The sequence below is a fragment of the Palaemon carinicauda genome, chromosome 30 (assembly GCF_036898095.1).
Source record: "Palaemon carinicauda isolate YSFRI2023 chromosome 30, ASM3689809v2, whole genome shotgun sequence".
In the NCBI taxonomy this organism is placed as follows: Eukaryota; Metazoa; Arthropoda; class Malacostraca; order Decapoda; family Palaemonidae; genus Palaemon; species Palaemon carinicauda.
The window spans coordinates 33547707-33560778 of record NC_090754.1 but is presented as its reverse complement, the minus strand read 5'-3'; the positions used below and the strand labels follow the sequence as shown (position 1 = coordinate 33560778).

Genomic DNA, 13072 nt, shown 5'->3' with positions numbered 1-13072 from the left:
ACCTTCAAGACCAGGGCAGGTTCTCATACATAGTTGAGAGGCATTCATGATCACAAGAACAGAAAAGCAAAAGCAAAAAAACACAGAGTGGACAGCGGTCGAGCAGACGTCTGTTCAGCGTAGTAACCAAGAGTGACTTGGAGATTGAGCTGCAGGCTCCTACGTGCCAATCCAGCATAAGTGAGAACATGGAGTGGGCAACCATACAATGTTGCCAACCCACAGGATTTTCTTAACTTTGGTCATAGCAAAACAGCAACAGTGTGTAATCATATAAATAACGAGCTTTTGCATTCGCATAGGAACAAACTATCATTAAAACTATCAAAAGATTACAGAAAGAGAAAGATAAAGGTTGCTGAGAATGCAACTATAACTATGTTTACATTTCCTAAGCTGGACTCGCATGGATAAAAGATGATTTCATTTTCATTGTTGATATGGAATTTTTCCTTGAATAGACTATTTATCATGAAGCTATGCCCATATCATGAAAGGTAAATATGGTTTGGTTACCTTAAATATCAGTTATCGTAACAAGGACTAAGCTGGCCTACCAATAAATGTCACGTGGAATTCAAGGTAAGATTTTCATGTTATCATTATTGGTTATATGGAATTGGTAGAAAGTTGTTGCAAGCAGTGAAGATTTTATACATAGGCAGTAAATTGATATTTTAATTATAAAATAAATTTTTGAATATACTTACCCGGTGAATATATAATAGCTGCAACTCTGTTGCTCGACAGACACATACATAAAAACTCGCCAGCGATCGCTATAGCCTACAGGTTGCGGGTGTGCCCACCAGCGCCAACTGTCGGCCAGATACCACTCTCGATGTAAACAAAACCTCAATTTCTTCTCATCCCACTGCGTCTCTATTGGGGAGGAAGGGAGGGTCGTTTAATTTATATATTCACCGGGTAAGTATATTCAAAAATTTATTTTATAATTAAAATATCATTTTTGAATATTTAACTTAGCCGGTGAATATATAATAGCTGATTCACACCCAAGGAGGTGGGTAGAGACCAGAGTTAATTATGTTTACATCGTATAAGCTAAGAGTTTTTTTATTTTATTTTGACAGTTATCAATATAACAAAACCAAAATAAATAGGTACCTGGTAAGGAAGTCGACTTAGACGATTACTCTGCCTTGTAAGTACGTCTTCCTTACGGAGCCCAGCGATCCTCTTAGGATGCTGACAGACCCCCAGGAGCTGAAGTATCAAGGGCTGCAACCCATACAACAGGACCTCATCAAACCCCTAATCTGGGCGCTCTCAAGAAATGACTTTGACTACCCGCCAAATCAACCAGGATGCGAAAGGCTTCTTAGCCTTCTGGACAACCCATAATAACAACATTAAAACATTTCAAGAGACAGATTAAAAGGATATGGAATTAGGGAATTGTAGTGGTTGAGCCCTCACCCACTACTGCACTCGCTGCTACGAATGGTCCCAGTGTGTAGCAGTTCTCGTAAAGAGACTGGACATCCTTTAGATAAAAAGACGCAAACACTGACTTGCTTCTCCAATAGGTTGCGTCCATTATACTTTGCAGAGATCTATTTTGCTTAAAGGCCACGGAAGTTGCTACAGCTCTAACCTCGTGCGTCTTAACCTTAAGCAAAGATCGGTCTTCCTCACTCAAGTGTGAATGAGCTTCTCGTATTAACAATCTGATAAAATATGACAAAGCATTCTTTGACATAGGCAAGGATGGTTTCTTAACCGAACACCATAACGCTTCAGATTGGCCTCGTAAAGGTTTAGTACGAGCTAAGTAGAACTTAAGAGCTCTAACAGGGCATAAGACTCTTTCTAGTTCATTGCCTACGATCTCCGATAAGCTAGGAATATCCAAAGATTTAGGCCAAGGACGAGAAGGTAGCTCATTTTTGGCTAGGAAACCAAGCTGCAGAGAACAAGTAGCTTTTTCTGACAAAAACCCGATGTTCTTGCTGAAGGCATGAAGCTCACTGACTCTTTTAGCCGAGGCTAAGCATACCAGGAAAAGAGTCTTAAGAGTGAGATCTTTCAGGGAGGCTGACTGTAAAGGCTCAAACCTGTCTGACATGAGGAATCTTAGGACCACGTCTAAATTCCACCCAGGTGTAGCCAAACGACGCTCCTTAGAGGTCTCGAAAGACTTAAGGAGGTATTGCAGATCTTTATTGTTGGAAAGATCTAAGCCTCTATGCCGGAAGACCGAGGCCAACAGGCTTCTGTAGCCCTTGATAGTAGGAGCTGAAAGGGATCGTACTTTTCTCAGGTATAAGAGAAAATCAGCTATTTGGGCTACAGAGGTACTGGTCGAGGATACGGAAACTGACTTGCACCAGTCTCGGAAGACTTCCCACTTCGATTGGTAGACTCTAATAGTAGACGCTCTCCTTGCTCTAGCAATCGCACTGCCTGCCTCCTTCGAAAAGCCTCTAGCTCTCGAGAGTCTTTCGATAGTCTGAAGGCAGTCAGACGAAGAGCGTGGAGGCTTTGGTGTACCTTCTTTACGTGTGGCTGACGTAGAAGGTCTACTCTTAGAGGAAGACTTCTGGGAACGTCTACTAGCCATCGAAGTACCTCGGTGAACCATTCTCTCGCGGGCCAGAGGGGAGCAACTAACGTCAACCTTGTCCCTTCGTGAGAGGCGAATTTCTGCAGTACCTTGTTGACAATCTTGAATGGTGGGAATGCGTAAAGGTCTAGATGTGACCAATCTAGGAGGAAGGCATCTATATGTATTGCTGCTGGGTCCGGGACTGGAGAGCAATAGATTGGAAGCCTCTTGGTCAGCGAGGTTGCAAAGAGATCTATGGTGGGTTGACCCCAAGTCGCCCAAAGTCTCTTGCACACATCCTTGTGGAGGGTCCATTCGGTTGGAATTACTTGACCTTTCCGACTGAGACAATCTGCTAGGACGTTCAAGTCGCCCTGGATGAACCTCGTTACTAGGGAGATGCCTCGATCTTTTGACCAGATGAGCAGGTCCCTTGCGATCTCGTACAAAGTCAGTGAGTGGGTACCTCCCTGTTTGGAAATGTACGCCAAGGCCGTGGTGTTGTCCGAGTTGACCTCCACCACCTTGCCTCGAAGGAGATTCTCGAAGCTTATCAAGGCCAGATGAACCGCCAAAAGCTCCTTGCTGTTGATATGCATGCTCCTCTGACTCAAGTTCCACAGACCTGAGCATTCCCGACCGTCTAGTGTCGCGCCCCAGCTCAAGTCCGATGCGTCCAAGAAGAGAACGTGGTTGGGTATCTGAACTGCCAGGGGAAGACCCTCTCGTAGGCTGATATTGTCCTTCCACCAAGTCAGACAAGACTTTATCTTTTCGGAAATCGGGATCGAGACCGCCTCTAACGTCTTGTCCTTTTTCCAGTGAAAAGCCAGATGGAATTGAAGAGGACGGAGGTGTAGCCTTCCTAGTGAGACAAATTGCTCCAGGGATGACAGTGTTCCTACCAGACTCATCCACAGTCTGACTGAGCAGCGTTCTTTCTTCAGCATCTTCTGGATGGAGAGCAGGGCTTGATCTATTCTGGGGGTCGACGGAAAAGCCCGAAAAACTTGACTGTGAATCTCCATCCCTAAATACAGAATAGTTTGGGATGGGACCAGCTGTGACTTTTCCAAGTTGAATAGGAGTCCCAATTCTTTGGTCAGATCTAGAGTCCAATTGAGATCCTTCAGACAACGATGACTGGAAGAGGCTCTGAGAAGCCAGTCGTCCAAATAAAGGGAGGCTCGGATGTCCGATAAGTGGAGGAATTTTGCCACATTCCTCATAAGCCTCGTAAACACGAGAGGAGCTGTGCTTAGGCCAAAGCACAGGGCCCGAAACTGGTACACCACATCGTCGAAGACGAATCTCAGAAAAGGTTGGGAGTCTGAGTGAATGGGGATGTGGAAGTAGGCGTCCCTTAGGTCTAGAGAGACCATCCAGTCTTCCTTTCTGACCGCTGCTAGGACTGACTTTGTGGTCTCCATGGTAAACTTCGTCTTTGTGACAAAGACATTCAGAGCACTGACGTCTAGCACCGGTCTCCAACCTCCTGTCTTCTTTGATACTAGGAAGAGACGGTTGTAAAACCCCGGTGATTGAAGGTCCGAGACTTTGACCACCGCTCCCTTCTCAACAAAAGAGACACTTCCAGTTTCAGGGCTCGTCTCTTTTCTTCCTCTCGGTACCTGGGAGAGAGATCGATGGGGGATGTCGCTAGAGGAGGTCTGCGTACAAAAGGGATTTTGTACCCCTCTCTGAGCAACCTCACAGATTGTTGATCTGCGCCTCTCTTCTCCCAGGCTTGCCAGAAGTTCTTGAGTCTGGCACCTACTGCTGTCTGAAGTTGCGGGCAGTCAGACTCTGCCCTTAGAGGACTTGGATCCTTTCCTCTTCCCTCTCTTCCCTTCGGCACGAGCACCTCCCCTGCTGGAGGCTCTGCCACGAAAGGGCGGGATAAACCTGGACGCAGGAGTGTCCATCCTAGGTCTGGCAGACAAGGCAGGCAAAGGGGGAGCTTTGCGAGCCGAGGACGCAACTAGATCGTGGGTGTCCTTCTGCACTAAAGACAAGGCAATTTCCTTAACCAAGACTTCAGGAAACAAGCACTTAGACAAGGGCGCAAAGAGTAGCTCGGATCTTTGGCATGGCGTCACTCCTGCTGACAGAAACGAGCACAGAGACTCTCGTTTCTTAAGGACTCCGGACATGAATGAAGCGGCAAGCTCGTTGGACCCATCACGGACGGCCTTGTCCATGCAGGACATAATGAGTAAGGAAACATCCCTATCGGCAGAAGAGATTTTCCTACTCAGGGCTCCTAGACACCAGTCCAGGAAGTTAAAGACTTCAAACGCCCTAAAAATCCCTTTAAGAAGGTGGTCCAGGTCCGAGGGTGACCAACAAATCTTCGAGCGTCTCATGGCAAGGCGGCGGGGAGAGTCTACAAGACTTGAGAAGTCGCCCTGGGCAGAGGCAGGAACTCCCAAGCCGAGAACTTCTCCCGTGGCATACCAGACGCTCAATCTAGATGAGAGTTTAGATGGGGGGAAGGCAAATGCTGTCTTCCCTAAACTCCTCTTGGTGTTTAACCAATCGCCTAACATCCGTAAAGCTCTCTTGGATGAGCGAGAGAGAACGAGTTTAGTAAAGGCAGGCATGGTAGCAGGAACGCCTAAGACAAACTCTGACGGCGGCGAACGAGGAGCCACAGAAATAAAGTGGTCAGGGAACAACTCTTTAAAAACAGCCATGACTTTTCTAAAGTCCAAGGATGGTTGAACTGCTTTAGGCTCATCTAGTTCTGAAGGTTGATCCTCATGCTGTGGTTCAGCAACGTCCTCATCTGACTGTTCCTCATCCGATAACTGAGGAGAAAACGGCAACGGAGTAGGCAACGTTTGACTCGCAGAGTCCGGTCGCACAGGTGCATACGTGACGGAGCCGGATGCAGCGTCCTGGAACTGCTGAACAGTCTGGGAACTGTCAACAATAACAGGTGCGCGAGGACGCACAGCGTCCACCCGAGACTGTTTAGACCGTCTGGGTTGTGCAGTCAACACCATACCGGGTTGCGGAGGTTGACGCACCGCGTCAAAACAAGTCAACTCTGATGGTTGATGAACGTCCTGAACGTCACTAAACGCATCAGAGCGTTGCCTAACGTCAACGTGCGGCTGGAAATCCACACTGGGTCGCATCGGTGGAGGTACCACCCCAACTGGTTGACGCGAGAAAGCTACATCCACGTCAACAGGACGCACAACAGAACGCTTGGATGGCTGAAGGCTCGTAGGTTCAACGGTAACCTTCTCAGCGTTGTAGTCCTCCATCAAGGACGCAAGCTTGGACTGCATGTCTTGCAGTAACACCCATTTAGGGTCTACGGAAGCAGGTGCGGTAACAGACGGGGTTAACGAATGAGACGGCACAACTTTGCCTCTCTTAGGCGGCGAGCAGTCATCAGATGACGGCAACGGGTCCGAACTGTCCCAGTGGCTACATCCGGGACGTTGGACTTGTCCTGAAGGGACCGACTTACGCTTTAAAGGTCTGGAGACCTTGGTCCAAGGTTTCTTACGAGAAACACCTTCGGACGACGAGGTAAAAATGGGCTCTCTCGTCTTACTTAGGTAGGGGCGATCTTGGAGAGATACGCCTGATACCTTAGAGGGAACGTCTGATCGCTGATCAAGGCCTCTCGAACCCATGAGTCGTACGACATTGCTTCTCCCCTGGGCTTGGGAGCTTGCAAGAGGTCCCGGACTAGGAGGACGACAGGCACGAACAGACGAACCCTCGAGCGCAACACTGTTCACAACACTTTGCGTAACACTAGGCACTTTGACACTATCCTTCGTGGCACTTTGGCACTTGAGTTCCTTTACGTCCGCCATGAGTTGATTTCGGTCACTTGCTAAAGACTCAACTCTCTCCCCCAAGGCATGAATAGCACACATCATGTCTGCCATCGACGGTTCCTGAGTGCTAGGAGGGGGGTTAGGAACAACCACTACAGGGGAAGGAATAGGTTCAGGGGCATGTGGAGAGGAAAAATCTACCGACCTAGAAGAACTTCTCCTTACCCTATCTCTCTCTAGTCTGCGTGTATATTTATCAAATTCGATAAAATCGAATTCCGAAAGGCCCACGCATTCCTCACACCGATCTTCCAATTGACAGGTTTTACCCCGACAATTGGAACAAACAGTGTGAGGGTCGAGAGAAGCCTTTGGAAGACGCCTATGACAGTCCCTAGCATTACATTTTCTGAACTTGGGAACTTGAGAAGGGTCAGCCATTTTGAATTAGTCAAGGGAAAATTCCAAAAAACGATCTAAGTCATCAACAATTAATCCGATTCAAAAAAGAGTTCAAGGATTTATTTGAAGAAAAAACACCTGTACTGCGAAAGCTCAAACCAAATTAAAGTACTTCACCAAATATGATGGGAAAAACTCCAGGTTCAACAGCGAGTAAAGTACGTCTTGTCGACACGTCGACAGAGAAGAAATTGAGGTTTTGTTTACATCGAGAGTGGTATCTGGCCGACAGTTGGCGCTGGTGGGCACACCCGCAACCTGTATAGCGATCGCTGGCGAGTTTTTATGTATGTGTCTGTCGAGCAACAGAGTTGCAGCTATTATATATTCACCGGCTAAGTTAAATATTTAAAATTGTGTGTTAGGATAGGAAATGAAGAGAGTGAGTGGTTTTCAGTGAGAGTGGGACTGAGATAGGGATGTATGATGTCACCATGGTTTTTCAATTTATTTGTTGATAAGAGTTGCAAGAGAGGTGAATGCTCGAGTGCTTGGTCGAGGATTGAAACTGATAGATGCGAGGGATCATGAGTGGGAGGAGAATCAGTTAGCTTGCGGATGATACGGTATTGATTGCAGACTCGGAGGAGAACCTGGGTTAATTAGTGACAGAGTATGGGAGGGTGTGAAAAGAAGGAAATTGAGAGTTAATGTGGGAAGAGTAAGTTTATGAGATGCAGGAAATGGGAGGGTGGTGCTAGACTGAATGTCATGTTGAATGGAGAGTTACCTGAGGAAGTAGATCAGTTTAAGTACTTGGGGTCTGTTGTTGCTGCAAAAGTTGGAGGGGAAGCAGATATACATCAGGAAGTGAATGAAGGATGTAAAGTTTTAGGGGCAGCGGTGAAGAGAGTGGTAAAAAATAGAGGGTTAGGAATGAATGTAAAGAATATTGTATGAGGAAACTAATGTACCAACTGTGATGTATGGTTCAGAGTTGTGGGGAATGAAAGTGACGGAAAGACAGAAATTGAGTATGTTCGAGATGAAGTGTCTGAGGATTATGGGGGTTAGAAACGACACTGAGGGTGAAAACGGGTAGGGAATTAAGCATATAAAGCTTCACTTGTGGTGGATAACAGGAGAGGGTGGGCTGTGGCACCGTAACAGTATTAGCCAAACTCAACTGAATCCCTTGTCAAGCTGTGAGGAGCTATGAGAAAAGTTCCCTTATTGTTCTCTTGCTCTTTTATGTTGCTACCCTAGGGGAAGTGCCTTGGTAGATAGATAAATCAATTATTATTATTATTATCATTATTATTACTAGCTAAACTACAACCCTAGTTGGAAAAGCAGGCTGCTATAAGCCAAAGGGCTCCACCTGGGAAAAATAGGCCAGTGAGGAAAGGAACAATTACTGTAAAAATAAAATATTTTAGTATCAGTAACAGCATTGAAGTACAAATTTGAAAGTAATTTGCATTTTTCCTAACACTACAAACCTTGAGCTCTTTATAGAGAATATACTTTTGGCAAAGCTGGAAACTAGCCCTAAGACTTCGAGAGAGAGAGAGAGAGAGAGAGAGAGAGAGAGAGAGAGAGAGAGAGAGAGAGAGAGAGAGAGAGAGAGATTTGAAGTTTTCTGGCATCCTGACATCGAATAAGAGAGAACTAATACCGAGTTATAAATTACATGAAAATTATGATAGATTATAACACATCGGTGCTTATGAAATACTATATCAATTATATATAGATGTTTTGAATAAGTTAAGAAATAGTATACACAATCCTCTTCGTTATTGATTCATTCAGACGACTCGTATTCTACGCCGCTACGCAACTTCTTATGTGATGTCTCTTGCGTAGTATGTTACTATATACTCTACACTTTCTTGAACAGAAATACAGGTTATTTTATAAACTAAAACCTTATATATCTAGATAATAATTGTTTCTTTTAAATAAACAAACAAAAACAGTGCATCCAATTACTTTTCAACAGCTGATATATCTCTCTCTCTTCCAAAATGAGAATAGGCTACTTGTGTGAAGGAAAACACTGAACATTTACAGTACGTACAGTTAAGCTATACTGTAGTAATATTACAGTAATATACACTACAGTATCAGTGAGTATTAGGTTACAGTATAGTTTTACTAGATAGGAACAACTTTTGCTATACAAATCAGTTGGGAGATGACGATGACTAGGTAAACTTTACCTTAGCACAATACTGGACTGTAACCTTACTGTGTCCAGTACATAGTGTACATATGTGCAAATATACTGTACACTGTATATATGATTACAGTATTACTGTAATCATTAGGAGATGCTGGATAACCACCAACTGCGAAGTTCCAGTAAGTTCATGGATGGGTGGTACCTCTGAACATGCTGCTGACAGAAAAGTATATACCATTAGGATAGTTCTCTCAAGACCTTGACTAGTAGGGCTAACAGATCAGTATAATACTTGATATGTGGCCATCTCGGAGTCACTGGAGTCATCCTGAGTCCCGACATAATCGACACTCGGTCAATTAACAGGCAGATCAGGCTGGGCAGAGGAAAGATATACAAGTCCAGGTGATACCGTGGTGCTGAAAGGCATTTTCAAACATGGCCCATGGGTCTGGAAGGTTGGAGCTGCACAACCGCAGAAGACAAAGAGTTATAAAGCCAATAGCATTGGCCTAAACTCAAGAGCCATCCTATCATCATCATCATAGCAATTATTATTACTATTATCATTATTATCATTATAATCTAGGATACGTTGCTATTGTCTTTCTGTAGAATCTGCACATAACACGTGTGGCTGAATATGTCTGACCTGATCATAGTCTTCCTTTAGTAAAGTAAAAGTAAAATAATAGAAAGGTAGAATTAATTGTATTTTTATAGCGAAGATAACTCACCACCTCCCTTTTTTATTTATTCATTAACTTTTCCTCAAACTGAAGAAACCTATTGTGAGACTAGAATTATACAAGTAGCGTTGACTATAGTCTAAACTATGACTTATAATAATTTATTGTAAGTTTTGAAATCACAATCCTAACTAAGGTTTGTTTTATACAGAAAACGACATAAGCAAAGAATAAGTAATAACTTTGATATCATATCCCAAATGCATAAATTGTTATCATTAGACTATAGGGCTCTGCTTAAACTGTTCTCCATCTAGACGACATCTTTCCCAGTTTGAATCCTTCTATCCAAACAGACAGCTCAAAGTCTAGTCTCACTGACTCTCGCGGAGTTACACTGATAAAGGAATTCGTGCTAGAGTAACACATTTAATTTTTGCTCTGAAATATCATTTTTGCATGAAATTTTTTTTGGCGATCTAACATTATTCAATGGTTAAATGATCCATAATAAGTGATCAACATTGTTTCATACATAAAAATGATTATAAAGTGAAATTTAAGATTTAATACTAAGTGGCAACTTAAGAACGCTTGTCCGAAGCAAAAATAAAAAAGTATCACCAATTTTGCTGCATATTGTACAACACTTAATATTTCTATTGAGGTATTTCCAAACATATTTATACCTCAAATGATAACAGCTCAGTATTTGCTTGTGAACCAATCATAAGACATTAAAACACAAAATTCTGAAATGAAACTTACCGTATTTCCATTGGATTCGTAGAGAGGACATTTTTGTTTTATTCGAACTAGCTCCATGTTAATTTGCTTTGAAAGTACATTGATGGGATTGCCTCCTAACCCGGTAACTACCATTGCTCCAAGATCGGCAATGTATGGCCCTTTACGAAATGTGGCAATTCTTCCACCAACTCGATCCTGATGGAAAATAATTTATCAAAAATGAGAAAAGATATACTTTATAAAACTACAGTTTCTGTATATCCTACATATAACTTTACATAAACTAAATACTTTTACATACACTTTATATGAGTTTGAAAGCCCTTTTGTAATTAGATATCTTAACATATACTTCAGCCTTTCAAATATAATGAAATTTCAATAAAACAAATATTTGCAGTTAATCATTCAATTGTTGAACTGTAGCATCAAAAATTAAAGTAACAACATTCTCAACTGTCACAATGAAAACTACATTAACTTTAGAAATAAAAAAAAAAGGATATTAATGATAAACAAGAGCTTGTTCCCGACATGATTATAAAATCAAACTTTCAAGTTTCTTTTGAATTGCTACAATACTTAAAGACCATAAAGATAATTATGCACAACAAATAGAACCAAACACCCAGCACACAAATTTTCTCACATAAAGAGACACCTACAAATTATAGTAAACATATCTGTTGGCAACTCTTTTTCTCCACAGAACTTCCAATACCTACCCGAGATTCCAGAACAATGACTTCAAAACCAAAGGAATTAAGCTGTTGTGCTGCAGCAAGTCCAGCGATTCCCGCGCCAATTACAATAACACTTCCATATTTCTTCTGAGGCAATGGCTGTGATATAAAGTTACATAATTAATATTCAGAATACTCTTTAGTATGCTACAAACATGGTTTAAAAATCTTTTGAATTATATTCTGGATAACAGCTTTCTATAAAATATCACTCTAGAACTGAATATGACATTGAGTTATGCTGGGCTTCCTTATAAACAATACCACATTACTACCACGTCAGTAATCAATAATGTCATAGGCCCAACGTATATTAGCTTGTCCATCTTTGGAAAAGGTTTTAAAAACATGAAAGGTTTCTACCACATAAATTATAAGTAAAATATAGGTAAAAATTTTAGAATATGTTATTTTCATTAGTAAAATAAATTTTTGAATATACTTACCCGATGATCATGTAGCTGTCAACTCTGTTGCCCGACAGAAATCTACGGTCGGGATACGCCAGCGATCGCTATACAGGTGGGGGTGTACACAACAGCGCCATCTGTGAGTAGGTACTCAAGTACTTCTTGTCAACAAGAACTCAATTTTCTCCTCGGTCCACTGGTTCTCTATGGGGAGGAAGGGCGGGTCCTTAATTTCATGATCATCGGGTAAGTATATTCAAAAATTTATTTTACTAATGAAAATAACATTTTTCAATATTAAACTTACCCGATGATCATGTAGCTGATTCACACCCAGGGTGGTGGGTGGAGACCAGCATACATGTTAACAAAGAAGCTAAGTATCCCGAATCTTATTTTAGCCGTTATTCAAAATAACAAACAAAATAAATAAGTACCTGGTAAGGAAGTCGACTTGAACCATTACTCTGCCTTTTTAAGTACGTCTTCCTTACTGAGCCTAGCGATCCTCTTAGGATGCTAAGCGACTCCTAGGTGCTGAAGTATGAAGGGCTGCAACCCATACTAAAGGACCTCATCACAACCTCTAATCTAGGCGCTTCTCAAGAAAGAATTTGACCACCCGCCAAATCAACCAGGATGCGGAAGGCTTCTTAGCCTTCCGGACAACCCAGAAATATTTCAAGAGAAAGATTAAAAAGGTTCTGGAATTAGGGAATTGTAGTGGTGGAGCCCCCACCACTACTGCACTCGTTGCTACGTATGGTCCCAGAGTGTAGCAGTTCTCGTAAAGAGACTGGACATTCTTAAGATAAAAGATGCGAACACTGACTAGCTTTTCCAAAAGGTTGCGTCGAAAATATTTTGCAGAGATCTATTTTATTAAAAGGTCACGGAAGTTGTGATAGCTCTAACTTCGTGTGTCCTTACCTTCAGCCAAGCTTGGTCTTCCTTATTCAGAAGGGAATGAGCTTCTCGTATTAACAGTCTGAAAATAATAGGATAAAGAATTCTCTGACATAGGCAAAGATGAATTCTTAACTGAACACCATAAAGCTTCAGACGGGCCTCGTAAAGGTTTTTAAAATAGAACTTAAGAGCTCTACAGGACATAATACTCTTTCTAGTTCATTTCCAACCATATCGATAAGTTTGGAATAACGAACGATATTGGTCAAGGCCGAGAAGGCAGCTCGTGTTTGGCTAGAAAACCAAGATGTAGAACATGTAGCCGTTTCGGATGAAAATCCGATGTTCTTGCTGAAGGCATGAATCTCACTGACTCTTTTAGCTGGTAAAGCATATCAGGAAAAGAGTCTTAAAGGTGAGATCTTTCAGGGAGGCTGATTGAAGTGGTTCGAACCTGTCTAACATAAGGAAACTTAGAACCACGTCTAAATTCCAACCAGGTGTAACCAAACGACGCTCCTTCGTGGTCTCAAAAGACTTAAGGAGGTCCTGTAGATCTTTATTGTTAAAAAGATCTAAGCCTCTGTGACGGAAGACTGATGCCAACAT

The 13072-nt window shown here is 42.5% G+C and overlaps 1 protein-coding gene across 1 annotated transcript in view; it reads right to left on the bottom strand.

Moving 5' to 3' along the window:
• The window catches only part of LOC137622982 (lysine-specific histone demethylase 1A-like), a 137651-nt gene that overhangs the window by 45805 nt on the left and 78774 nt on the right, over positions 1–13072 (bottom strand). The window contains exons 5-6 of the mRNA XM_068353593.1: positions 11127–11243; positions 10420–10596 (exon numbers count right to left, since the gene is read on the bottom strand). Coding sequence (XP_068209694.1) covers positions 10420–10596; positions 11127–11243 — 294 coding nt within the window. The remainder of the gene's footprint in view (positions 1–10419; positions 10597–11126; positions 11244–13072) is intronic.